A 24,409-nucleotide genomic window follows, 5' to 3' on the forward strand; every position below is an offset into this window, starting at 1 on the left:
TTTTTCACAGGGAAAATGTGTTAGACAAGCTCGATTCATATACAACAGAAAAATCTTGTATTGTTTGGCAAGCAGTGAGAGTTTCCATATTTTAGAAGCTGGATAAGTCACAGGGAGCAGTATTGGCATGGGAACCTTACTATAGATTTTTAACACTTAAAATAGCATACATGGCTCATAGTTCAATATTAAAGGGCAATTCAGCTCAACTCTGAGGTGAAACTTCCTTAGAATAAACCTGCTAATTATCTAGGCATTGTCTACACTAGGGGCTGTTGCAAGACTTTTTTTTAAAAACACACCTTTCACTTGTATCCCCCATTATGCTTTCTGATAGAACAAACAACAGTGGACACAAAAAAAATAACTAATTGCTCATCTATGGTTTAATTTACATTCACTGCACCCTTCCTCCCTCCAAAGCATTTGCAGCAGTGGTCACAAATAACAAAGACACTTTCACCAACTCAATAGAATATTTATTTGTTGTAAATCCACAGCATAGCCTTTTGAATTTAAGTGGATAAGCCTAATGAGTGCATTATGCTGCAGCCTTTGACTTCTTCTCTTGTTTGCTTTTGTGCTGTAGGGAGGGTGGGGGGAGAGAAAAAAAGATTAGTCGTCGGAAACATGCAAAGAATATATAATAAATAACTCAGATTAGACATCTAATTGAGTCTCACATTTTGAGCGTGGCGCAGGATAGTATTGCGTCGCATTGTCTTGGCATATGGATTCAGTTTTATCATGACCCTCAGGTTCTTCAGAGGATTCTTCTTGAGAACTCTACGATGAATCTTTTTACTGTAAAAACAATTCTCAATTAGTGTACTTCATGGAGATGCAAAACTGTTTCTTAAGAGCTGGAATACATTATTTCTTCCAGAAAAGTGGACTTATCCTTAATTTTCAAATAACTGTTACTACAGTGTCTGAAGGACACTGATAACATCTTTGGTCTTAAATCCAGACACAATGTACATTTAGTTTGGTAAGGTAAAGTTAATCAGAAAAACAGGGAAACAGTGAAGGATTTTGCTACAGAATGTATGGCACTCAACTGGGAAGGGACTGTCCACATTAATTTCATATTTCATTCAGCTTGGAAAAAATGGAATGGAAAGCTAGCCAGTTTCACTTTCTGGTTTTCATATATTAAAACAATATTGTATTTTTATGCTTGTAAATATCCTGCAGAAGGTGTAAATTCCTAAGGAATAGTTTCTAAATATTCAACTTATAGCCAAAAGCTTATTTCTAGAGCTAGAACCACTTAACCATGTACCCTGAATTAATCTACATAAAGCCAAATTCTTCATATAGATTTTAAACCAAGAAATTGAAAGGACAAGAACATTCTGGTTTGCCATGCTGAGTGTCCTACACCCTCTGATCCCAAAAAGTTGAATAAGTGTTCAAATAAACCCTTGTACTTCGTAATTAGATAAAAATAATTACTTTGGTGCACGCAGGGCCTTCTGGATCTCCTGGCTTTTTAAGATTCTTCCAAGGTCTGTATTGGTCATCTTATGCATTGGTAGGCTACACAAAACACAAACATTTAGAATCAAAATTAGGTGGGGATATTTAATCTGTACTCAATGTTATGAAGAGCCAGCTATTTAGGAAACCATACATCCTTAGTTAAGACTAAATCTTACCACTAAACGAAAGTTACAGAACTTTTGTGTTGACTAATACCGTATCACTTGTCTGAATTGTCTTACTGAAATTTTTAGCCAAGTCAGATTCTAGATATACATACTTATAGTCACTCTTTAGGGTAGCAGGTTTGCGCCAGGTACCATACAACTCATCCAGCTTTCGGAAGGCACTTTCAGTCCAAATGCAGAAACGCCCAACATGGCCACCTGGAGCAAGTCTCAAAAGATTCAGCTTGTTTACATTGAGAAGAGTAATTCCTAAAATGAGACAAAAATCACAGTATTTGTATTTCACTTGATATAATAGCAAAATCAAAGCAGTTCAGTCCACAAAAAGCAAGTATGGGTTTACTAGTTTTGAAGACTTTATACTACAAAGATATACAGGCATCAAGATTACAAAACAATGTATGAAATTTATTTTTACAATATTTGAAAAGACAAAAAATGGAGATGGTATCAGTAACAGCAAGTTATCTTTCTGCTCCATATGAACATTTTATCAAATAAATGAAACAGACCTCTAACCATGCCAACAATGCCCTTAAACATACTAAACACATTCTTTCAGAGGTGGTACAGTAAAAGCTGCATTATTCAGCACTTCACCAACTCGAAAACTCTATTAACCGGCATTTCTGGTATCTCCCAATACAAATCTTCAATCTAGTAACTGGGACTAGTATACTGCCCAGGTTATACAACTGCATATTCTGCACTCTACTTTTATGCAAAAGAGGCAGAAAACAAGCAAGCTAAAAGCAGGGATCTATTAAAAAAGCAGCTTCTAAGGTGTGTCATAGGGTCATTACAGATACAGCCCAATCTCCTACATCTACAATAATTGATGTTGATAATGATGACCCTGAGGCATTGCAAGATCCTGAAGTGCCTTCTGAATCAAAGATTAAATTATGTTCAGTATAGTTTTAGTGTTAAGTGTATTTTTAGTGATCTGGGTGTATGCTGCCCATAGTGATAGGTAGTGTCATATGGCAACCTACATGCCAGATAACAAAAGCTTTTACTGTATATACATTCACTGTATTCAAATAGTAGTCAGAACTTCCACAAAATCATGTGTTTCAGAAACACGGACCAATGAAGTGGAATCTCATCATTCTAGGTACTCTCATCGAAACAGAAGATCAGAGCATCCCGATAACAGACGTACTGCCATTTGTTCAGTAATTCAAAGTTACCTGGGATATTTCTAAAAGCTTTGATGATGCCATTGTCCTCATTATAGATAATGCAGGGTCCCCTGCGCTGGATGCGACGGCGATTCCTCATTTTACCCTTCCCAGCACGCATACGCTGAGAGGCATAAACCTATGCAGAAAGAACACATCTAGAAATCCAAACAGTACAATTCCCACTATTAAGAGGTAGCACAATCAAGAAGTCAGATTTTCACCATCATCACTGTTCATCTGAAACACGGACCAGTGAAAAGTTCATCATTCTGGAGATGAATTAGGCTATTAAAATGCTTTTCTATGCAACACTGAAATGAAGAGTCTTAGAAGGAAGTGAGCAGAACGTGAAGCAGCATAGTGAAACAGAAATTTGCATTGATTGGCTATAATTTGCTTTGAACCCACTATAGTTTGTCAAGTATTTAATTTTTAAGCAAAGTGAAGTCAAGATATGAATAAAGCACATAAAAAGCAAACATCAAAATTTATATTATTTACTAATTAAATTACAGCAAATGAAGACTTTAGAGCCAACATATTAATTTACTGAGCTGTAGTCTGGCATGAGCAATGTTTTAATGGGGATTTGTAAAAGGTTTACTTGTATTAACAGTAAACAACTCACCTTTTTAATGTCATTCCATGCTTTAAGCTTCTTCAGAAGCAGAACAGCTTCTTTGGTTTTCTTGTAACCTTCAACTTTGTCCTCAACTACCAGAGGAAGTTCTGGGACCTCCTCAATGCGGTGGCCTGATAATTTTATGAGAATTTGATAATAAGTTACCGATTCTTTTTTGCCTGCACAAATCTCAATGTAATAATGAAGATGTATAGCAAAAGCGGTCATGCAAACTTCATCACAGAACCCCACTGGTGTCCCCTCAAATCACACCTATAGGGACTACTTCTAGGGCTGAGGTTAGTTCAACTTGTCTTGGGCCTCTAGTAAGAGTAACAATCATAGTAGTGATCTGGAATGTGACTCAAAACTGGTATTTCTACAACTACCAGAGCAAGAGTCACATCAATGACAGGCTGTTTCCATTCTGTTCTGCATAACCTCGATGTACTGTTAGTTCAGCTTTACTCAACATATATGCTCCTTTTATTTGAACCATTTCACATGAAGTGGATACCATTAAAAAAGTTGTACTGTAATACTGTACGACACAACTTCTTTGGAGTAAACTAAATTACCCTGTGGCAATACAATAATGAGCTGTGGGCACGCTGTGCAGCAGTAAAGAGCAAGCATTCTGGAATTTTCAACATACCCACCTTTAGACATGACCAGTGCTGGGAGAGCAGAAGCTGCCAGAGCAGAACAGATGGCATACCGTTTTTGAGTTGTATTTACTCTGCGATGCCAGCGTCGCCAAGTCTTGGTTGGAGCAAACATACGGCCTCCGCGACACATCTATGCACCCACAGTTAAGAATAAAACTTTTCAAACGTTTTTACAAAACAAGACCTTTTAGAGCCTTGCTCAGCATTAGCTGTTCGTCAACCATCTGTACCAGCTCACTGACAGCAGGCAACTGTCACTGAGTACAGAGTAAGACGCAAATTACGACATCATGGCAAGCTAAACAAACAGCAATGTGTATCTCAAAAATTAAAAGATCTAAAGATCTTTCCTCATGGTAACAATGAAGTGTCCTGTGGCACCTTAAAGACTAAGATTCCTCATGGTTATCAGTTAATTGTTTAGATTTCTGCTCCCCATCCCCTCAAAAAGTTCAATTTTATACCAACTCAGTAGTCACAACCAAATCAAAAAGATACATTTCCAAAAGCACCTTGGCCAGAGCGATGAGTTCCACCACCTCGCACTCGGGGAATACGAGCAACAGCTCTTCCAGTACCCCAAGATTCAGCACTGGTCTGATGTCCTGAAACAAAAATTTTTTTTAATTAATAAGTAAAAATACAGAGAAAGTGAAAATCTATTTTTTCTAAGTCATAGGAATAAAGAATTCAAGAGAATCAGAACTTCCACTGTTATCATATAGTTCAGAAACACGGACCAATGATGTGGAATCTCATCATTTCTATGTAGTTAAATTAAAGACAGATTTTGAAGCTTGAACACTAATTTGGACACAGATAATAACTGGGACTATATATACTATACTATTACACAATCAAAATGATAATGTAAATTACAAAGTTTACTGAACTTTAAGATGAACACTGTAAACATACATATTTTCACACCAAGTAGATTTATGCCTGTTTAGTACTTTGATTGGAAACTTGGGAGGAAAACTTGATCATGGTCTGATACAGGGAGGGCTGATGCTACAAGTATGTTGCCTCTTAAATATAATGTAAAACTGAGATGATGACCTAACCACCAATGACAATCCGGTATGCTATGGCAGCGGTTCTCAACCAGGGGTACGCGTATCCATGGGGGATACTGATCTAGATGACTTGATGCGTTTCTCAACCTGGGAGTCCTGAGCCCTGGGGAAGGAGGGGGCAGCATGGGATGGATTTAAGGAGGGTTGCAAGTGCAGGGCTGGCGTTAGAGGGTGGCAAGCAGCGCAACTGCCTGGAGCTCTATGCCACAGACAGCCCTGCAAAGCTAAGTTACATGCCTCAGCCTTGGGCAGTGGGACTTGGGCTTCAGACTCCTCAAAGGGGTACAGAAATCTGGAAAGCTTGAGAACCACTGTTTTATGGCACTACTCATAACAGGGCTGTTAACTAATTTCACCTAGCAAAAATTCCCCTTTTGGTTCTAGTTGGCTAAGATACTTTCTGCAGCGTTCATTTCTGGTTCCACATCAGAGGCAGCTGCAGTTCTGAGTCCTTCTGATTGTAAGGTACTATGTAAATTAAGTCCTAGTAGTATTAGAGCTAAAATTAAAATAATGTAAGTGGCATGCATACAAAAAGTTGACAAGTATTATATATTAACGTAATAAAATAATCCTGATCTAAATGAACCTATTCAAATTCTGTACACAAATCATACCTGCAAGTTCACTAACAGCATAGGGTTGTCTATTGTTCTTGCGCAAATTGGTATGAACAAAGTTCACGATATCAGGGCGAATAGGAGCTTTAAATACAGCAGGCATGGTGACATTTTTGCCTGATACCTCCCCCTTTTCGGAGTACACAGATATTAATGGACGAGTACAAGCCTGAAAAAGACAAGAATTTTCTTCAGCACCAATAAGTTAAGTGGTTCAGATTCAAAAGGTATTTAAAATATTGCTCAGGGTCAAGTGTCTTCAGTTCAAAAGCACCAGCATGCTGATAGCAGGCAGCTATCACTGAACACTGGATAAGAACAAGCTTATATCATCACAGCAATAACTATTTCCATTTATACTTATGCCAAACAACTTCATAACACTGTAGGAGTAGTCACACACACACCTGGGAGGTCAACACAGTTCAGCTTCAGCAATAATGTAAAACTGTTATTCTTAAATTTGTAAATCTCGCTAATCTGTTTTACAAATACTATCGCCATACTGAATTTTATTTTCAGATACTTAAAACAATCTATTAGTAATCTTTTAATTAAAACACATTCATTTATGAAATCTGTACATTTTGGAGTTTTGGTGCGTAACAAGGAACTTAAAAATTATTTCACTTACAAAATTATCTTGGAAAACTGAAAAACTAACCAGGCCCAGTACTGCTTCCCTCCAGTGTCTAATAAGGACCTCAAATATATAGAACCAATATTTTGGAAACAAACTCCTGGCCTTAACAAAATGGTGTGGATCTGCCATTAACATTGTGAGTTGGGAAATATTTTTCATTGCAACCAACTTCTGTTGTGATAAAGGCTTCTCTCTCCCCTCTTCCCCAGTTTTGCTCAGAGGAGCATTTAGCTAACAACTATGATACATACTATATATTGCAAGATTTCTTAATAAATTAAAGTGTCAATTAAGCAACTTTCCAACACTGACTACTACACCATGACAGCAACTATGATCTCCATCAACTAAATCTGTAGGCTAGGCTAGCAGTATGCGTGGAACTATAGGCTGCTTAAGCCAGGTTCTTGCCTAATGCTACTACGTGGAAAGTTTTAACATGATTTCACCCCAAGCGTTTTTCAAACTATTTTTTCTGGGTGGAAGGTAAAGAACTGGGACGGGAGAGAGGGCAGGGCCCCGCATAGTCCATTTTAAGAGCCCTATATCCAACCCTTCCATGCTTTAAAAAAGAAACGGGAGGGAAGCAGATTAAGCCGAGAGTCAGGCTGGTCCCGTCCCCATTCGCCCCCCCCGCAATAATAAGAGATTCTCAGGCGGGGCCCAGCGCTGAAGAACGGGATCTCAGCCGTGGCGCGTCCCGCGGGAGCCAAGCCCGTTTCCATCCCCCCATCGCACACTGGCCTGCTCCCCCAGATTACATCCTCCCTCCCGCCGAGGCCTACTGCGCTCCCCCATGCCGGCACCACGCGGCAGGCCGAACGCTGACGACTCCAAAATGGCGGCCGACTGTCTCGCTGCCGGTGCCTTCCGACCGCAGCCGGCCCAGCCCTGCCCGCCGATTCCCGTCCCCCTCCTTGGCCTACTGCTCGCCCCATTCCCCGGTTCCCCTTTATCGACCAGCCACCCCACAGCCCAGCCCCACAGGCCGCGCCTCACCATGCTGGCAGAGGAGCCTCTGGCTCTCGCTCCTCACTCCACCACGGCCCCAACCGGAAAAGGAAGGATCTAGTACTACCATCTCCCTATATGTAACCCTCCACCCACCCTTCCCTCCCAAACTTCCCAGGAGGCGGCAAGAAAGCGAGTCCTCTAATCTCCCACCCAGCCTCCGATTGAGGTTGTGGAAATACTCTCATATCACGACCTCCCAGGCTTCCCATCCTTCCCGAGCCTGGGGACTATTTTTTGGCGGATGGATTCCGAGGCGGGACTGACAAAAATTATAATATAAAGTTTGTTTTTATAAAATGATGATGATAACGTGACAAAAATAACGTGCAACGAATCGTTAGGGCTCAATAAATTAAAAATAGTGTTGTCTGATCCTGGGCTGTGCTGGGTGTAGTGCCGGCTGGAGGGGCCGTGACCTCCGAGGGGCGGGAAGGCGAGTAGTTCGCTTCGCTTGGCCTGACTGAGAGGCCGGCAGGGCGGGGAATGGGCTCCCACAGGCACCAGGCGGCCCTGCGGCTGTACGACTGTCTGCTGCAGTGAGTGTCCCCTCGGCCCGGGGCTGGCGGAGCCCCCAGGCCTCTCCCAGAGGGGGTCCGGCAGCTGCTCAGCTCCAGGCCGCCCACTGAGGGGACGGGGGAGCGGGGAAAGGAGACGGGCTCGTGAGGAAAAGGCCACAGGGCCTTCCCTTGGGGGCGGGCGATGACAGCGCGATGGGGGTCCCGGCTGTTGCGCGGCACCGAGCGGACTAGGGTGACCAGACAGCAACTGTGAAAAATCGGGACAGGGCGTTGGGGGGTAATAGGAGCCTGTATAAGGAAAAGACCCCAAAATTGGGACTGTCCCTATGAAATCAGGACATCTGGTCACCCTAGAGCGGACACCCATGGGGCTGGCCCCACTGGAGCCGTTGCAGCCCTGATCCAGCGTGGGGCAGCTTTGAGTGTTAGCTGAAGCTGGCCCTGCCTGGCTGGCTGGGACCTCTTATTGCCGCTGCTTGGGTGGAGATGGTCCTCGCCCTCGGAGCAATTGTCTTCGCCAGTGATTACATATGGTAAATGTGGCAGGGTGCCGGGATTTGGGCTGTGCTTTGGCCTCCCTACCTTGAGTCATTTCCAGAGCATGGTAGCGAGGTAGGCTGGTTCTGCCTGCTGGGGTGAGGATTTTGCTATCCAAAGTAAGCAGACCCCTCTACCCCCACACCTCCCCACTCTAAGTGCTTCAGAGCAGGATTTGCCTCTGTTTCTGTGTCTTAGGCCTGGTCTACACTTAAAAATCAGACTGACCTCCCTAGGTCACTCTCAGGGATGTGAAAAATTTCACGCCCTCAGTGTCATATTTAACATTTTTTATGAAAGCTAATGTTAAAATTATGTAATAGACATGTTGAGGAAAGAGTGTTTGTACATCTGAGTAGAGTGTTTTGATTATTCACAAATTCAAGGTTTGGTTTTAGTCATAAGACACATACAGTGCATAAGCAGCAATCACCCAAATTAAGGTGAATGCATTTAAGAATACCGTTTAGATATTTAGCATCCAGGTATTCGGGTACATTACTCATGGGAAAAAGTTATACAGAGAGTTGATGGCAGAAAGCAAAATATACCAGTGATGAAGGTTGTCCCTAAGTAATTGAGAATTTAGGATAGGTTGTCCATTTAGAAAAACACAGTCCATCAGGAAAGTATTTCAGTTACTTTCCTGACTGCACTTGTCATCAGCACTCCAGCTTATACTTTCTGGTATTGTTGAGGTCCGGTGATGTGTTCTATATAGATGTCCCTTGATCGCCTGATGGCGTCCAACACCATGAGTTGCTGCATCAGCCGAGCATAGCGTTGACCGATTCCACGTGCTCTCAGCACTCGCTTGTTACAGGAGTCTCATGCACCCAGGGCTCTGACAGTCAGTTCATGAGTTTGAATCTTGTAGCCCCTACCTCTCAGGGTGTCTATTATATTGACTTAACACCCAGTATAGATGTGGCTTGGTTGACGGAAGGATTCTTCCACGGACCTTGCTACTGCCTCTTGGAGAGGTGGATTAACTACATCGATGAAAAAGCCCTTTCCGTTGAAGTAGGAAGTGTCTACACTATGGCACTACAGTGTCACCGCTGTAGCAGCTGTAGGGTTGCCAACCTTCCTAGTTTGGCTGGGAGTCTCCCAGAATTGGGTTCGATCTCCCGGAGGCTACTGAAGCCAATCTGGGAGATTTTAGATCGCTAAGAGTCTGGCGGCGCAGTGGAACAAAGCCAGGCTCCCTACCTGCTCTGGCTCCGTGCTATCCCTGGAAGCAGTGACATGTCTGGCAGCGGCTTCTAGGAAGAGGCATGGTCAGGGGGATCTCTGCATGCTGCCGCTGCTCTGAGCACCAACTTCGCAGCTCCCATTGGCCAGGAACAGGGAACCACAGCCAATGGGAGCTGCGAGGGTGGTGCTTGCAGGCATGGGCAGCCTGCAGAGCTGTCCGTGAGCCTAAGAGCGGCTCTTGGACATGCTGCTGCTTCTGGGAGACACCTGAGGTAAGTGCTGCCCGGACAGAACCTGCATCCTGAGCCCCCTCTTGTACCCCAACCCCTGCCCCAGCCTGCACCCAAACTCTCTCCCAGAGCCTGCACCCGCTCCCACATCCCAACCTTCTGCCCCAGCCCTGAGCCCCAGCCCGCACCCAAACTCCCTTCCAGAGCCCGAACTCCCTACTTTAGCCCTGAGCCCCCTCCTACACCCAAACTCCCTCCCAGAGCCTGCACCTGAGCCCCCTCCTGCACCCAAACTCCTTCTCCGAGCCTGCACCTGAACCCCCTCCCTGCGCCCCAACCCTCCACCCCAACCCCCTCCTCACCAACATCCCTTCCCAGAGCTGGACCCCAAGCCCCTCCTGCATCCCCAAACACCTTCCAGAGACCTGCCCAGCTCCCTGAGCCCCTTATCTGCACCCCTGCCCAGGCTCAGTCCGAGCCCCTCCTATTCTCTGAACCGCCTCTGGCAACCAGCCCAGAGCCCGCACTCACTTCTGCCCCAGCCCGGTGACTGAGTGAGGGTGGGGACAGTGTGAGCAAAGCCAACTGAGTGCAGGGGGTCTGGCGATGAGTGGGTGGAGCTCGGGAGAAGGGGTGAGGGTGGCTTTTGGGGAAGGGCAGGCAGGGTCAGAGCAAGGTGTTCTGGGTTGGGTTCATCGACATACACCAGAGAGGCAAACTATAGCCCGTGGGCACACCGGCCTGACGGAACCCTCCTCCGGCCCTGAGCTTCTGGCCTGGTGCCTTGACTCAGCACAGCTGCACCACCAGCCACCGGGCGTCCAGGCAGCATGGTAAGGGAGCAGGGGGTGGATAGAGGGAAGGGGAGTTGGGTGTGTGTGGAGCAGAGATGTGGATAGGGATTGGGGCGGTCAGAGGGCGACTGAATGGGGGGAAGTGTTGAATGGCGTGCGGGGGTCCGGGGGCAATCAGGATTAGGTAGTAAGTGTGTGGTGTGGGCAGTGCGGGTGTGTGTCCAGTCGGGGCAGGGGTTCCGGGGGCAGTCAGGGAGCAGGGTGTGTGTGGATGGGGTAGGGATCCTGGGGGGCCCATCACGGAATGGAGGGGGGTTGGATGGGGCAGGAGTCCTGGGGGGGGCTGGGCCACTCTCAGCTGTTTGGGGGGGCACAGCCTCCCCTAACTGGCCCTCCATACAATTTCTGAAACCGGGTGCGGCCCTTAGGCCAAAAAGTTTTCCCACCCCTGGATTAGACTGTTCGCAACCCCAAGCTGCTGTAGTGTACACATGACGTTATACGTTGCTTAACAGGCTGTCAACACTAGTCACATAACTGTATTCATCTCCTATTACAATTATTAAGAAGTTGGTAGCATCTATAGTGGGCAAAGTGTTATGGCTGATTAATTTAGTAAAATGAGAGTAATGGCAGGTGAAGCTAGCTGCAAAAAAGTGAGTGGCTCTTGGGTAGAAGAAACTTGGTCAATCTTGGTCTTGTCTCGGTTTGGTGCAAACTTGGGTTTCGAGTCTAGAAAGGGATCTGTGTGATTCCTACATTTCAGGGAATATTGAGCGATAACTGGGAAAAGGCTTTGTCAACACTAGAAAGTTTTACCGCTTTATATACAATACTATATGCTCCCTCTCCCCCATGTGGATGTTGTAAAGAGGTGCTTTATATTTGTTTTGTTATTCCCATAAGCTACACCTGTATAAAGCACCTATACACTTGTATAAAGGTATAACTTAACCAGGGCTTTGGAGCGGAGCCCAGAGCTGGAGCACGGAGCAGCTCTGGCACAGTGGGGTTTCAGGTTTTTGCCTGGAGCTGGAGTGGAGCCGGAGCACAGCTCCAAAGCCCTGAACTTAACTGTGTTCATGTTAGAGATTCCACTAATATAACTGGATTGGTTTAAAAAAAATCACTTTTTCTTTCTAGTTTTTAGAGACAAATGTATCATCTGGGGAGGGGGAAAAGAAAAAATAAACTAAGTGAATGTTTTGTTTTGTTTTGTTTCAGAGTATATAACGAAGGAAACAAAGGTATCCCCAAAGACCCATTTCCGTTTGAGGTAAATATTTTTTTTTATTTTTTTAAATAGCTCTTTAAGCTTAAAAGTGGTTTGAAAAATTTCTAAAGATATCTCAAAGATCATTATTTATTTTTAAATTTATAATAAACAGGAGTGTGTAGAAGAGAAGCATCTAATCTTCAGATCTAGGCAAATTGGCATAATTTTAAAAATGAATAACATTTAAAAACATTTCCAAAGCTAGAGAATAAATAGCTGAATAGAAATGACAAATCAAACAGTATCCTTATTGCACTCCTTTTTCTTTTCATATTCAAAAGCTTGAGTAAAGAGTTGCGCAGCCTTGATAGCAACAGATTTGGGCTATTTGGGACCAGCTCAGGGAGTGAATTCCAAAGTTTAGAACCCCTCATAGAGAAACTGTCATGAGAAACTCACCCTCTCTTTTATACCAATGGGACTATAGCTTGAGTACTTCCACTGACTGCAGCTGCAACAGTATAGCATGGGAAGATGGCAATCTCTTAGGTCCTAAGCTGTATGGGGTTTAATAGGTCAACTTAAGCCATACATTTTCCCTGGAAACCAATAGGCAGCCAGTACAGATTCCAGAGCCGCAATTCATGATATGCTGTTATTAAGTGGCTTGCAACATTCTGCTTCATCTTAAATTTCTCAGTTGATAAGGTTTAGCTCCATGTGGAGTACATTGCAGCTGTCTTATCTTGAGGTGAGAAAGGCATGGATTATTAATGAATGGTTGAAATGATAGTAGAAAATAGTTTGTTGTGTAATTAGTTGATTTTGAAATCTTTATCAGAAAAATGTCTTCTAAACACAACATGTAAATGCAATACATTAACAAAATTTTTCTTTTCCTTTTCCAGGCTGATGTCCAAGTACATTTGATTGGTGAGGGTTGCAGAAGTCCCTTAGAAAGCTTTTGGAATGGAAACAGTATGATATTCATTATGCAGAAAGCAGTAAGTGGGTTTTGTTTGTTTTGTTTTAAAACTAGAGCCTTACACTTACGTCCCTGGAAACGTTCAAATATATTCTAATTGTGAGATTTACTTATGCATTTCTTTTAAAGGGACATGCTGAACGAACTGACAAAATGGAAGAATCACAAAGAGATGATGCCACTTACATTTTGGAGTTTACGCCACAGAAGGGTTCTGGACCAGTTGCTCTATCTGTTACAAGAGGAAAGTAAGTTTCCATAGTTTTATCTTTTTGTTTAAAAGCAGTTGTATACCTTATTCAACACAAAAGTAAATTCTGTGCAGCAACGTAACTAGCATACTAAGTGTTGTGTATAGCTAAACTAAACAGGCAAAAGGGGATGGATCACTTGATGATTACCTGTTCTGTTCATTCCCTCTGAAATACCTGGTGCTGGCCACTGTTGGAAGACATGATGCTGGGCTAAATGGGCCTTTGGTCTGATCCCTTATGGCTGTTTTTATGTTCTAACTAATCATAGAAATTTACAAAGCAAATGGAATTTTGTGTGTATTACATATATATTTTCCTCAAACTGTGTAGACAATAATCTAGAAGGAGAAACCTGGATATTTCATACTTTTCATGTTATCCTCATTATTAAGAGAACAACAACTATTCAAACGTGAGACAGCAAGAGTATGTTGAAATGAGTGGACAGATTTCACATTAGTGGCACAAACACGTTGTAGGTCTGTCGTCACTGGGAGGGAAAAGTATGTTCTCAACTTGAGCTAGCTAACTTGAGGTAAAATCCTGGTGAAAACAAGGCAACTTGTAATTGTCACAAATTAATAGGTTGAGTTAAAGAGGATTCTCCTCCGTGTAGGGAGAGGTATTTTGGGATTTAATTGTGTGTGGAGGACCTTCCATGGTCCTTTTATGTTGGGGTGAATTTCACCTCAGATACACACTGTAACAAAGTGTCCTTTTCTTTCTAATATTGGACAATTTCAGAATATTGTTTTTTGATCCTATAAAACTATTCACTTCTTAGTAGCTGTATATTAATGGGGAGATGACTGTAAATCATCATGGAAAGGGAACTCATACCTACTGGAAATATTAATAACTGAAAGAGTAATAAAACTGATATTGCAAAGGCACTTGAGAGCAGTCCCATTAACTTAAATTGGACTACTCGTGTGTAAATGTGCAGGACTGAGACTTAAATTACTTTAACTTAAAGTGGTGGCCATTTTTTCGATTTTTTTTAAATATAGCAAAAGATACCAGATTGGATTAAATCACAGCCAGTGTATCAAATTAAACTGTCTTTCACTAACAAAAACTGCTTAATTCTGAATATATATATATATTTGTTTATACTAAGTTGTTATCTCTTGCTTTACTGTTAATACAGTAGATCAGGGATTGGCAACCTTTGGCACACAGCCCACCAGGGTAAGCCCCCTGATGGGCTGGACCAGTTTGTTTACATGCCGCATCCACAGGTTTGGCCGATCTCGGCTCCCACTGGCCGCGGTATGCCGTTCCAGGCCAATGGGAGCTGTGGGAAGTGGCGGCCAGCACATCCTTCGGTCCACCTTGCTTCCCCCTGCCCCCATTGGCCTGGAACGGCGAATCGCAGCCAGTGGGAGCCGAGATCAGCCAAACCTGCAGACGCGGCACATAAACAAACCGGCCCAGCCTGCCAGGCGGCTTACCCTGGCGGGCCTCGTGCCAAAAATTGCCAATCCCTGGACTAGATTTTGAAGTAGCCTAAACAGAGAGGGGTCAGCTAACATCATGCTAAATTTTGTTAATGATTGTTCTTTTATTTCTAGGCAACTGATTTCACTCTATACACTGGCACAAAATCCAAACATGACCCATTTGAAGATAAGCAAACCAGTTGTGCTTCCTCCCCTGTGGGTAAGATGTGACAGCTCTGACCCTGAACATACCTGTTGGCTAGGTGCTGAGCCTCTCAAAAATGGGAACAAAATCACAGGGATCAGTTTCCATGTAGTTACATGTAATGGTAAGTTCCTCCTGGCTATAACGTTACGCAGTCAGCCCTTCACTAAAGTTGAAAGAGGGGAGGACAAGAAATAAATGAGAGTTAATACAGTAACAACCTATATTGCCATGATAGTTGTCCACTTGTACTCTATAATCTAAATTTTCATTTTAAAATAATTGTCTCTACCCCAAATGCTATCAAAAATAACCTTCAAAGTGTAAATGGAATGCAATCCATGCAGTGATATCCAGATAGCTCTGCAGATAGTCTGACACAACTTTTAGAGAAGTAAGAATTGCTCCCATTCAGCTCACTGATATATAGTAACTGAACGCTACTAAACGTTTACAAATGCCATTAACTTGCACTGCTAATAGTACAAAAGCAATAGAGGGATGATTGTATTTTGAAGAATAGTTTTACTGTGAATGGCAGCTCATTTTGGTGTCACAAGTGAGCAGAGTTTGCATTGTGAGTGGATCTTCAGAGAATACCACCACTTATTTTTTCCTTTTTGACACTTAATAATTACATCTGAGTGCTAATTTCAATTTGTGGTTAGTATTTTCTGAAAGCCTCTCTTCCTTTCCCAGGTCCTACAGCTGACAAAACCTGTTTTGCAAATCTAGAAGACCTCAAAAAGGCACACAAATTCAGACATCGCTCATCTATTGTAAGTTTTTCATGCCTTTGCACCCTTCAAAATATTGTAAATTTAATTATTTTAGTTTATGAATTTAAGTTGTAAGATTCTTTGTATATTTGTTAGCTTTATGGCTGATGTGTATATCTTGATCTGTAGCACTCTGAGCTCCTGCTAATCTGGGAAGCAAGGGACCACACATGCTGCCTAACTTTTGGATGTGCTACATTTCAGTATCTTTCTCTGACACTAGCCAAGTTTTATTTTTAAAGTTCTCTTAAAAATGTTTGTTTGGGGAACACCTTCCCAGTACTACATTGATTTGGCATTTTAGGGCTCTTTTGCAGGCTCCAGGAAGTATCACATAACATTCTTTTGAAAATAATCCTTAGAATGGTAGATTTCAGTTTTAAATGACTGTTTAAAATATATTCATTCCAGGTGGCAACCAAAGGCTTTGCTCAATATGAGCTCATTCGATCCACTACATTGGAGGATACAGTGGTTGAATCAGAGAGTAATATATATGTTGATATTACGTGGAATATTGTCGATAAGATTCTGCAGACACCTCCACTCACTGCAGCGGCGACACTGGTAGGAGAAAAACCCTTCTCACTGTTTATATCAAGTATTGTTGATCACAGAAAATATGCTAATTTTTGCTTGTTACATTATTGTTGCAGTAGCAGTATAGTGTATTCATAACATCCATAATAAATAGTTCATCAGTTCTGTTAATAAGGTTTTAGTAAATTTTTATTCCAGAGTCAGAATCTGATGTGTATTTTTGGAATTTTCAGAACATTAGATTGGAATCTGGGGACCCCAGAAGTCCTGTGTTCCAGTTGCATAGAGAATTGCAGTTTCTCCTTGTAAGTATAAATGTGAAATTCCCAATTGATATCAGTTTCATTGTCATCATACCAGGAATGGTATTTTTACGTTTTTTGTGTTCATAGAATCAGAGAAGATTAGGGTTGGAAGAGACCTCAGGAGGTCATCTAGTCCAGCTCCCTGCTCAAAGCAGAACCAACCCCAACTAAATCATCCCACCCAGGGCTTTGTCAAGCCGGGCCTTAAAAACCTCTAAGGTAACCTGTTCCAGTGCTTTACCACCTTCCTAGTGAAATAGTGTTTCCTAATACCCAATCTAGACCACCCGTACTGCAACTTGAGACTATTGCTCCTTGTTCTATCATCTGGTACCACTGAGAACAGCCAAGCTCCATCCCCTTTGGAATCCGCCTTTAGGTAGTTGAAGGCTGCTATCAAATCCCCCATCACTCTTCTCTTCTGCAGACTAAATAAGCCCAGTTCCCTCAGCCTCTCCTCAAGTCATGTGCCCCAGCCCCCTTATCATTTTCATTTCCCTCCGCTGGACTCTCTCTCCAATTTGTTCACATTCTTTCTGTAGTGGGTCATGCAAAACTGGATGCAGTACTCCAGATGTGGCTTCACCAGTGCCGAATAGAGGGGAATAATCACTTCCCTCAATCTGCTGGTAATGCTCCTACTAATGCAGCCCAGTATGCTGTTAGCTCCTTTTTGGCAACAAGGGCACACCTGACTCATATCCAGCTTCTCGTCCATTGTAATCTTCAGGTCCTTTTCTGCAGAACTGCTGCTCAGCCAGTCAGTCCCCAGCCTGTAGCAGTGCATGGGATTCTTCTGTCCTAAGTGCACGACTTTGCACTTGTCCTTATTGAACCTCATCAGATTTCTTTTGTCCCAATCCTCCAATTTGTCTAGGTCACTCTGGATCCTATCCCTGCCTTCCAGCGTGTCTACCTTTCCTCCAACCTTAGTGTCATCCGCAAACTTGCTGAGGGTGCAGTCCATCCCATCATCCAGATAATTAATTAAAATGTTGAATTCAACCGGCTCCAGGACTGACACCTGGGGCACTCTGCTTGATAGTGACTGCCAACTAGACATCGAGCCGTTCATCACTACCCATTGAGCCAGATGATCTAGCCAGCTTTCTATCCACTATTAAAGTCCATTCATCCAATCCACACATTTTTAACTTGCTGGCAAGAATACTGTGGGAAACTGTATCTAAAGGTTTGCTAACATCAAGGTATAGAATGTCTACTGCTTTCCCCATATCCACAGAGCCAGTTATCTCATCATAGAAGGCAATCAGGTTGACCAGGCATGACTTGCCCTTGGTGAATCCATCTGAACTGTTCCTGATCACCTTCCTCTCCTCCATGTGCTTCAAAATGGATTCCTTGGGGACCTGCTTCATGTTTTTTCCGGGGACTGAGGTGAGGCTGACCAGTCTGTAGTTCCCTGGATTCTCCGCCTTCCCTTTTTTAAAGATGGGCACTATATTTGCCTTTTCCAATTATCCGGGACTTCCCCTGATCGCCACGAGTTTTCAAAGATAATGGCCAATGTGATTGCAGAGCTAACTCCCTCAGCACCCTCGGACGCATTGCATCTGGCCCCCATGGACTTGTGCTTGCCCAGCTTTTCTAAATAGTCCTTAACTTGTTCTTTCACCACTGGGGACTGCTCACCTCCTCCCCATACTGTGCTGCCCAGTGCAGCAGTCTGGGAGCTGATATTGTCTGTGAAGACTGAGGCAAAAAAAGCATTGAGTACTTCAGCTTTTTCCACATCATCTGTCACTAGGTTGCCTCCCCCATTCAGTAAGGGTCCCACACTTTCTCTGGCTGCCTTCTTGTTGCCTTCTGGTTACCTTTCATGTCCCTTGGTAGCTGCAACTGCAATTGTGCTTTGGCCTTCCCGATTACACCCCTGCATGCTCGAGTAATATTTTTATGCTCCTCCCTAGTCATCTGTCCAAGTTTACAATTCTTGTAAGCTTCCTTTTTGTGTTTAAGCTCACTGAAGATTTCTCTGCTAGAGAAGCCAAGCTATGCTCCTGCTATATCTGCTGTTCTTTCTGGACATGGGGATGGTTTGTTCCTGCGCCCTCAGTAAGGCTTATTTAAAATACAGCTAGCTCTCCTGGACTCCTTTCGCCTTCAATTAGCCTCCCAGGAGATCCTGGCTATCAGTTCCATGAGGGAGTCAAAGTCTGCTTTTCTAAAGTCCAGGGTCCATATTCTGCTGCTCTCCTTTCTTCCTTTTGTCAGGATCCTGAACCTGATCATCTCAATTTCACTGCTGCCCAGGTTACCATCCACTTCTACTTCCCCTGCCAATTCTTCCTTATTTGTGAGCAGCAGGTCAAGAGGAGCACAGCCCCTAGTTGGTTCCTCCAGCACTTGCAACAGGAAGTTGTCCCCAACACTCTCCAAAAACCTTTTTGGATTGTCTGTGCACTGCTATATTGCTCTCCCAGCAGATGTCAGGGTGGTTGAAGTCTTCCCATGAGAACCAGGGCCTATGATCTGGAAACTTCTGTTAGTTGTCAGAAGAAAGCTTTGTCTGCCTTCTCCTCCTGGTCTGGTGGTCTGTAGCGGATGCCCACCACAACATCAAACTTGTTGCTTTCACCTCTAAACTTAACCCAAAGACTTTCAACAGGCTTTTCTCCAGTTTCATACTGGAGCTCTGAGCAGTCATATCGCTTTCTTGCATACAGTGGAACTCTTCCACCTTTTCTCCCATGCCTGTCCTTCCCGAACAGTTTATACCCATCCATGGCTGTGCACCCATCATGTGAGTTACCCCACCAAGTCTCTGTTGTTCCAATCACATCATAGTTGCTTGACTGTGCCAGGCCTTCCAATTCTTCCTGCTTGTTTCCCAGGCTTCTTGCGTTCGTGTACAGGCACCTAAGATAACTAGCTGATTGCCCTACTTTCTCAATGTGAATCAGGTGGCCTCCGTCTGTTGCACCTTCCTCCTTGTGTTTCATCCCAGTATTCCACTTACCTCAGGGTGAACTTAGTTTAAAGCCCTCCTCACTAGGTTAGCAAGCCTGCCTGTGAAGATGCTCTTCCCTCTCTTCATTAGGTGGATCCCATCTCTTCCTAGCAATCCTTCTTCCTGAAACAACATTCCATGGTTGAAGAATCCAAAGCCCTCTCTCTGACACCACCTGCGCAACCATGCATTTACCTCCACAATTCAATGGTGTTCTTATTTAGAATCGCTGTAGCTGTTTAAAAGGTTCTTTGAAATTACATGCATATATTAAATGCAGAATAACTTTTAACACAGTGTTAAGGTTGAGAAATAAAGAACACACAAATCAGAACGTTCCAAACATTTCTAACACAACATTAGCTTGGCAGTGTTGCATACCATATACATTTCTTGGTGGAATTTTCATACAGAGGGTAATTTTTTTTTGTTGTTGCAAGTTTAATGCACCTTTTATATTCTATGTTATGTATAGAACCTCAAACAAAATAAGTATATCTGGATTTTTTTGTGCTGTTAGGTTTTGGCTGAAGGCTTGAAGACTGGTGTGACTGACTGGCCTGAGCCTTTGGTAGCTGAATCAGCGGTTGAGCTTGTCAAGGAACTTCTGAATGGTATTTTTGTTTAATAATTTGAGATGCTATGATTGGGTAAAATTGTGTGGAAAAGGGTAAATCTTATAATAAAAATTTGTTAAGAAAAAATTGCAAGGGGCTTAAAATTTCACAAGAATGAAATGAAAATGCCACATAATAAGATTATGATAGTATTTGAACTGGAGATGGTAATTTATAAGGTCCAGTAGTCCACCAAAAGTGTTCAAGAAACAGGTTACTTTGTATACATCTAACTATCCTGATGAAATCATGAGAATCCTGTGCAGTGGGTAAACCATAGTGTTTTCCCCACATTGTGGAGAATAGGGAGAAAAAAATGAAATGAGACCAATAAAAATCTCTCCTACGACAGTTTGCAGACTGAGAGGAGCAAGAACACATGTAAACATAGTGGCCAAGATTTCAGTGATTAGGGATTCCAGTACACCAGTCTTTGTGTGCCCAACCTGGGTTATCTTTAATTATCTTGAATTTCAGAAAGTCCCAAATGCCCACTCGCTGAAAGTCTAAGGTGTCTCACACTGAAGCTTCCAAAAATCACTAGTCACTTCTGAAAATTCTGGCCATTGAATGCAAAAAAATTCTTGTCAGAGAGGCTACAGACATGCGAGTTTAAGGTAATAGAAAATGGATGTAGACGAATAGAAACCGAGAACTTTAGAATGAAACTGAAAATATCCACAAATTAGCATATAGACTAAGAGAGAAGCAAAAAATATAAGGAAGAAAATCAGAGATGTTGAGAAACAAAACCATCGTTTCAGTGTTAGTGAAGAGAGGATAGGTGTTTACCAGTTATCTTTAGGCAACTGAATATATTAAAAGTAAGTGTGAAAAACTAACAAAACAATTTACTTTAAAAATACACAAGAAGGGACCATCCCAAACTAAACTATCCTTAATAGATGGTCATTTAGAAATAATATAACAAATCCTTCTGTTATGCAGCTGAATATATTAGATGAAGGATAGTTGTGATTTTCTTCAGTGTGTGCATGCACACCCCCAAACCGTTTTCTTTCCCTTCCCTGCCCTTGGGGAGGGCAAGGAACCCATGACAGCATTAGTAGCTCCTTTTGAATTGGGGAGGATTATTTTCAGAAGCCTGATTTAGATCATCCACTTGAGGTCCCTTCCAACTCAAATAATTCTATTAGATTTAACAGATGGCTCAGGCAGTGGTGCTATAAGGAGGGCTTTGGGATGTATGGCCACTGGGAAGCATTCATGGACAGAGGACTGTTCTCTTGGGATGGACTTCACCTGAGTAAGGAGGGAAATAGACTTCTAGGATGGAGGCTTGTCCAACTGATTAAGAGAGCTTTAAACTAGGAATTTGGGGGAGATGGTTGGGAGATGTTCAGGTAATCTCCACACCGGAATTTAACACTGAGAGGGAAGAAAACAAAGTAAGAGAGGATACAGCCATAGGCAGAAGAATGGACATAAGGAGGAAGGGTAGTGTAGATACCAGTCTAATAGGTGATACTGGTGGTAGAATGTCTGTGCCTAACTAGATAAAGAACGTCAGTGAAGCTAAATGGCAAAAATTAAGATGTCTGTACACTAATGCGAGGAGCCTAGGTGACAAAATGGAGGAACGAGAGCTACTGGTGCAGAAAGTGAAACCAGATATTATAGGGATAACAGAAACATAGTGGAATAGTAGTAATGACTGGAGTACAGATATTGAAGGCTATGTGCTGTTTAGGAAAGACAGAAATAAAGGCAAAGGTAGTGGAGTAGCATTGTACATCAATGATGAGGTTAACTGTAAAGCAATAAGAATTGATGGAATGGATAAGACTGTCTCTGTCTGGACAAAAATCACATTGGGAAAGAAAGCTACTAGAGCCTCCTCTGAGATAGTGCTTGGGGTGTGCTACAGACCGCCGGGATCTGATTTGGATATGGATAGAGACCCTCTTTAATGTTTTTAATGAAGTAAACACTAATGGGAATTGTGTGATCATGGGAGACTTTAACTTCCCAGATATAGACTGGAGGACAAGTGCTAGTAACAATAATAGGGCTCAGATTTTTCTGGATGTGATAGCTGATGGATTTCTTCACCAAGTAGTTGAAGAACCAACAAGAGGGGATGCCATTTTAGATTTGGTTTGGTGAGTAGTGAGGACCTCATAGAAGAAATGGTTGTAGGGGACAACCTTGGTTCGAGTGATCATGAGCTAATTCAGTTCAAACTAGATGGAAGGATAAACAAAAATAGATCTGGGACTAGGGTTTTTGAACTTCAAAAGGCTAACTTTAAAGAATTAAGGAAAATTAGTTAGGGAAGTGGATTGGACTGAAGAACTTGTGGATCTAAAGGCAGAGGAGGCCTGGAATTACTTCAAGTCAAAGTTGCAGAAACTATCAGAAGCCTGCATCCCAAGAAAGAGGGGAAAAAATCATAGGCAGGAGTTGTAGACCAAGCTGGATGAGCAAGCATCTCAGAGAGGTGATTAAGAAAAAGCAGAAAGCCTACAAGGAGTGGAAGATGGGCAGGGATTAGCAAGGAAAGCTACCTTATTGAGGTCAGAACATGTAGGGATAAAGTGAGAAAGGCTAAAAGCCATGTAGAGTTGGACCTTGCAAAGGGAATTAAAACCAATAGTAAAAGGTTCTATAGCCATATAAATAAGAAGAAAACAAAGAAAAAGAAGTGGGACCGCTAAACACTGAGGATGGAATGGAGGTTAAGGATAATCTAGGCATGGCCCAATATCTAAATAAATACTTTGCCTCAGTCTTTAATAAGGCTAATGAGGAGCTTAGGGATAATGGAAGGATGACAAATGGGAATGAGGATATGGAGGTAGATATTACCACATCTGAGGTAGAAGCCAAACTCGAACAGCTTAATGGGACAAAATCAGAGGGCCCAGATAATCTTCATCCAAGAATATTAAAGGAACTGGCACATGAAATTGCAAGCCCATTAGCAAGAATTTTTAATGAATCAGTAAACTCAGGGTTGTACCGTACGACTGGAGAATTGCTAACATAGTTCCTATATTTTAAGAAAGGGGGGAAAAAAGTGATCCGAGTAACTATAGGCCTGTTAGTTTGACATCTGTAGTATGTAAGGTCTTGGAAAAATTTTTGAAGGAGAAAGTAGTTAAGGACATTGAGGTCAATGGTAATTGGGACAAATACAACATGGTTTTACAAAAGGTAGATTGTGCCAAACCAACCTGATCTCCTTCTTTGAGAAGGTAACAGATTTTTTTAGACAAAGGAAATGCAGTGGATCTAATTTACCTCGATTTCAGTAAGGCATTTGACACGGTTCCACATGGGGAATTATTAGTTAAATTGGAAAAGATGGGGATCAATATGAAAATTGAAAGGTGGATAAGGAACTGGTTAAAGGGGAGACTACAACGGGTCGTACTGAAAGGTGAACTGTCAGGCTGGAAGGAGGTTACTAAGTGGAGTTCCTCAGGGATCAGTTTTGGGACCAATCTTATTTAACCTTTTTATTACTGACCTTGGCACAAAAAGCGGAATGTGCTAATAAAGTTTGCGGATGACACAAAGCTGGGAGGTATTGCTACACAGAGAAGGACCGGGATATCATACAGGAAGATCTGGATGACCTTGTAAACTGGAGTAATAGTAATAGGATGAAATTTAATAGTGAAAAGTGCAAGGTCATGCATTTAGGGATTAATAACAAGAATTTTAGTTATAAATTGGGGACACATCAGTTGGAAGTAACAGAGGAGGAGAAGGACCTGGAGTATTGGTTGATCACAGGATGACTATGAGCCGCCAATGTGATATGGCCGTTAAAAAAGCTAATGCGGTTTTAGGATGCATCAGGCGAGGTATTTCCAGCAAAGATAAGGAGGTGTTAGTACCGTTATACAAGGCACTGGTGAGACCTCATCTGGAATACTGTGTGCAGTTCTGGTCTCCCATGTTTAAGAAGGATGAATTCAAACTGGAACAGGTTCAGAGACGGGCTACTAGGATGATCCGAGGAATGGAAAACCTGTCTTATGAAAGGAGACTCAAAGAGCTTGGCTTGTTTAGCCTAACCAAAAGAAGGTTGAGGGGGGATATGATTGCTCTTTATAAATATATCAGAGGGATTATATTAGGGAGGGAGAGGAATTATTTAAGCTTAGTACCAATGTGGACACAAGAACAAATGGATATAAACTGGACACTAGGAAGTTTAGACTTGAAATTAGACGAAGGTTTCTAACCATTAGAGGAGTGAAGTTCTGGAACAGCCTTCCAAGGGAGTAGTGGGGCAAAAGACATATCTGGCTTTAAGACTAAGCTTGATAAGTTTATGGAGG

At 42.6% G+C, this 24,409-nt stretch overlaps 2 protein-coding genes and 4 non-coding genes across 7 annotated transcripts in view; 1 reads left to right on the forward strand and 5 right to left on the reverse strand.

Moving 5' to 3' along the window:
• Positions 1-457: 457 nt before the first annotated feature.
• RPL4 (ribosomal protein L4) lies at positions 458-7,577 on the reverse strand. The gene is made up of 10 exons (XM_032766059.2): positions 7,492-7,577; positions 5,847-6,018; positions 4,649-4,755; positions 4,142-4,280; positions 3,489-3,613; positions 2,867-2,996; positions 1,766-1,922; positions 1,459-1,542; positions 684-804; positions 458-583 (listed from the first exon to the last, which is right to left on the reverse strand). The coding sequence occupies exons 1-10, from the start codon at positions 7,492-7,494 to the stop codon at positions 542-544; spliced, it is 1,080 nt and encodes a 359-aa protein (XP_032621950.1). The 5' UTR covers positions 7,495-7,577; the 3' UTR covers positions 458-541.
• On the reverse strand, positions 2,720-2,790 carry LOC116816677 (small nucleolar RNA SNORD18). The gene has a single exon (XR_004371784.1). It is a non-coding gene; the product is annotated as a small nucleolar RNA SNORD18 (small nucleolar RNA).
• LOC116816671 (small nucleolar RNA SNORD16) lies at positions 4,347-4,446 on the reverse strand. The gene has a single exon (XR_004371780.1). It is a non-coding gene; the product is annotated as a small nucleolar RNA SNORD16 (small nucleolar RNA).
• On the reverse strand, positions 4,846-4,917 carry LOC116816678 (small nucleolar RNA SNORD18). Its single transcript, XR_004371785.1, has one exon. It is a non-coding gene; the product is annotated as a small nucleolar RNA SNORD18 (small nucleolar RNA).
• Positions 6,090-6,189, reverse strand: LOC116816672 (small nucleolar RNA SNORD16). Its single transcript, XR_004371781.1, has one exon. It is a non-coding gene; the product is annotated as a small nucleolar RNA SNORD16 (small nucleolar RNA).
• A 307-nt stretch (positions 7,578-7,884) lies between the features above and the next one.
• ZWILCH (zwilch kinetochore protein) overlaps positions 7,885-24,409 on the forward strand; it is a 33,829-nt gene continuing 17,304 nt past the window's right edge. Inside the window, exons 1-9 of one of the 2 annotated variants that reach the window (XM_032766066.2) lie at positions 7,885-8,042; positions 12,007-12,058; positions 12,907-13,002; positions 13,113-13,231; positions 14,812-15,008; positions 15,584-15,663; positions 16,075-16,230; positions 16,437-16,508; positions 20,000-20,093. In XM_032766066.2, coding sequence (XP_032621957.1) covers positions 7,990-8,042; positions 12,007-12,058; positions 12,907-13,002; positions 13,113-13,231; positions 14,812-15,008; positions 15,584-15,663; positions 16,075-16,230; positions 16,437-16,508; positions 20,000-20,093 — 919 coding nt within the window. In that variant the 5' untranslated portion in view covers positions 7,885-7,989. The remainder of the gene's footprint in view (positions 8,043-12,006; positions 12,059-12,906; positions 13,003-13,112; positions 13,232-14,811; positions 15,009-15,583; positions 15,664-16,074; positions 16,231-16,436; positions 16,509-19,999; positions 20,094-24,409) is intronic. The other variant, XM_032766065.2, reaches the window with a different exon arrangement.

This window comes from Chelonoidis abingdonii, chromosome 9 (genome assembly GCF_003597395.2).
Source record: "Chelonoidis abingdonii isolate Lonesome George chromosome 9, CheloAbing_2.0, whole genome shotgun sequence".
NCBI lineage: Eukaryota > Metazoa > Chordata > Testudines > Testudinidae > Chelonoidis > Chelonoidis abingdonii.

Bases quoted from the DNA above. Each gene is read 5' to 3' on its own strand.
- RPL4 (XM_032766059.2), bottom strand. The intron at 4,756-5,846 runs GTATGATTTGTG...TTTTTGTTTCAG, and splicing joins TGCTGTTAGTGAACTTGCAG to GACATCAGACCAGTGCTGAA. The intron at 3,614-4,141 runs GTGGGTATGTTG...TAAAATTATCAG, and splicing joins AGCACTGGTCATGTCTAAAG to GCCACCGCATTGAGGAGGTC.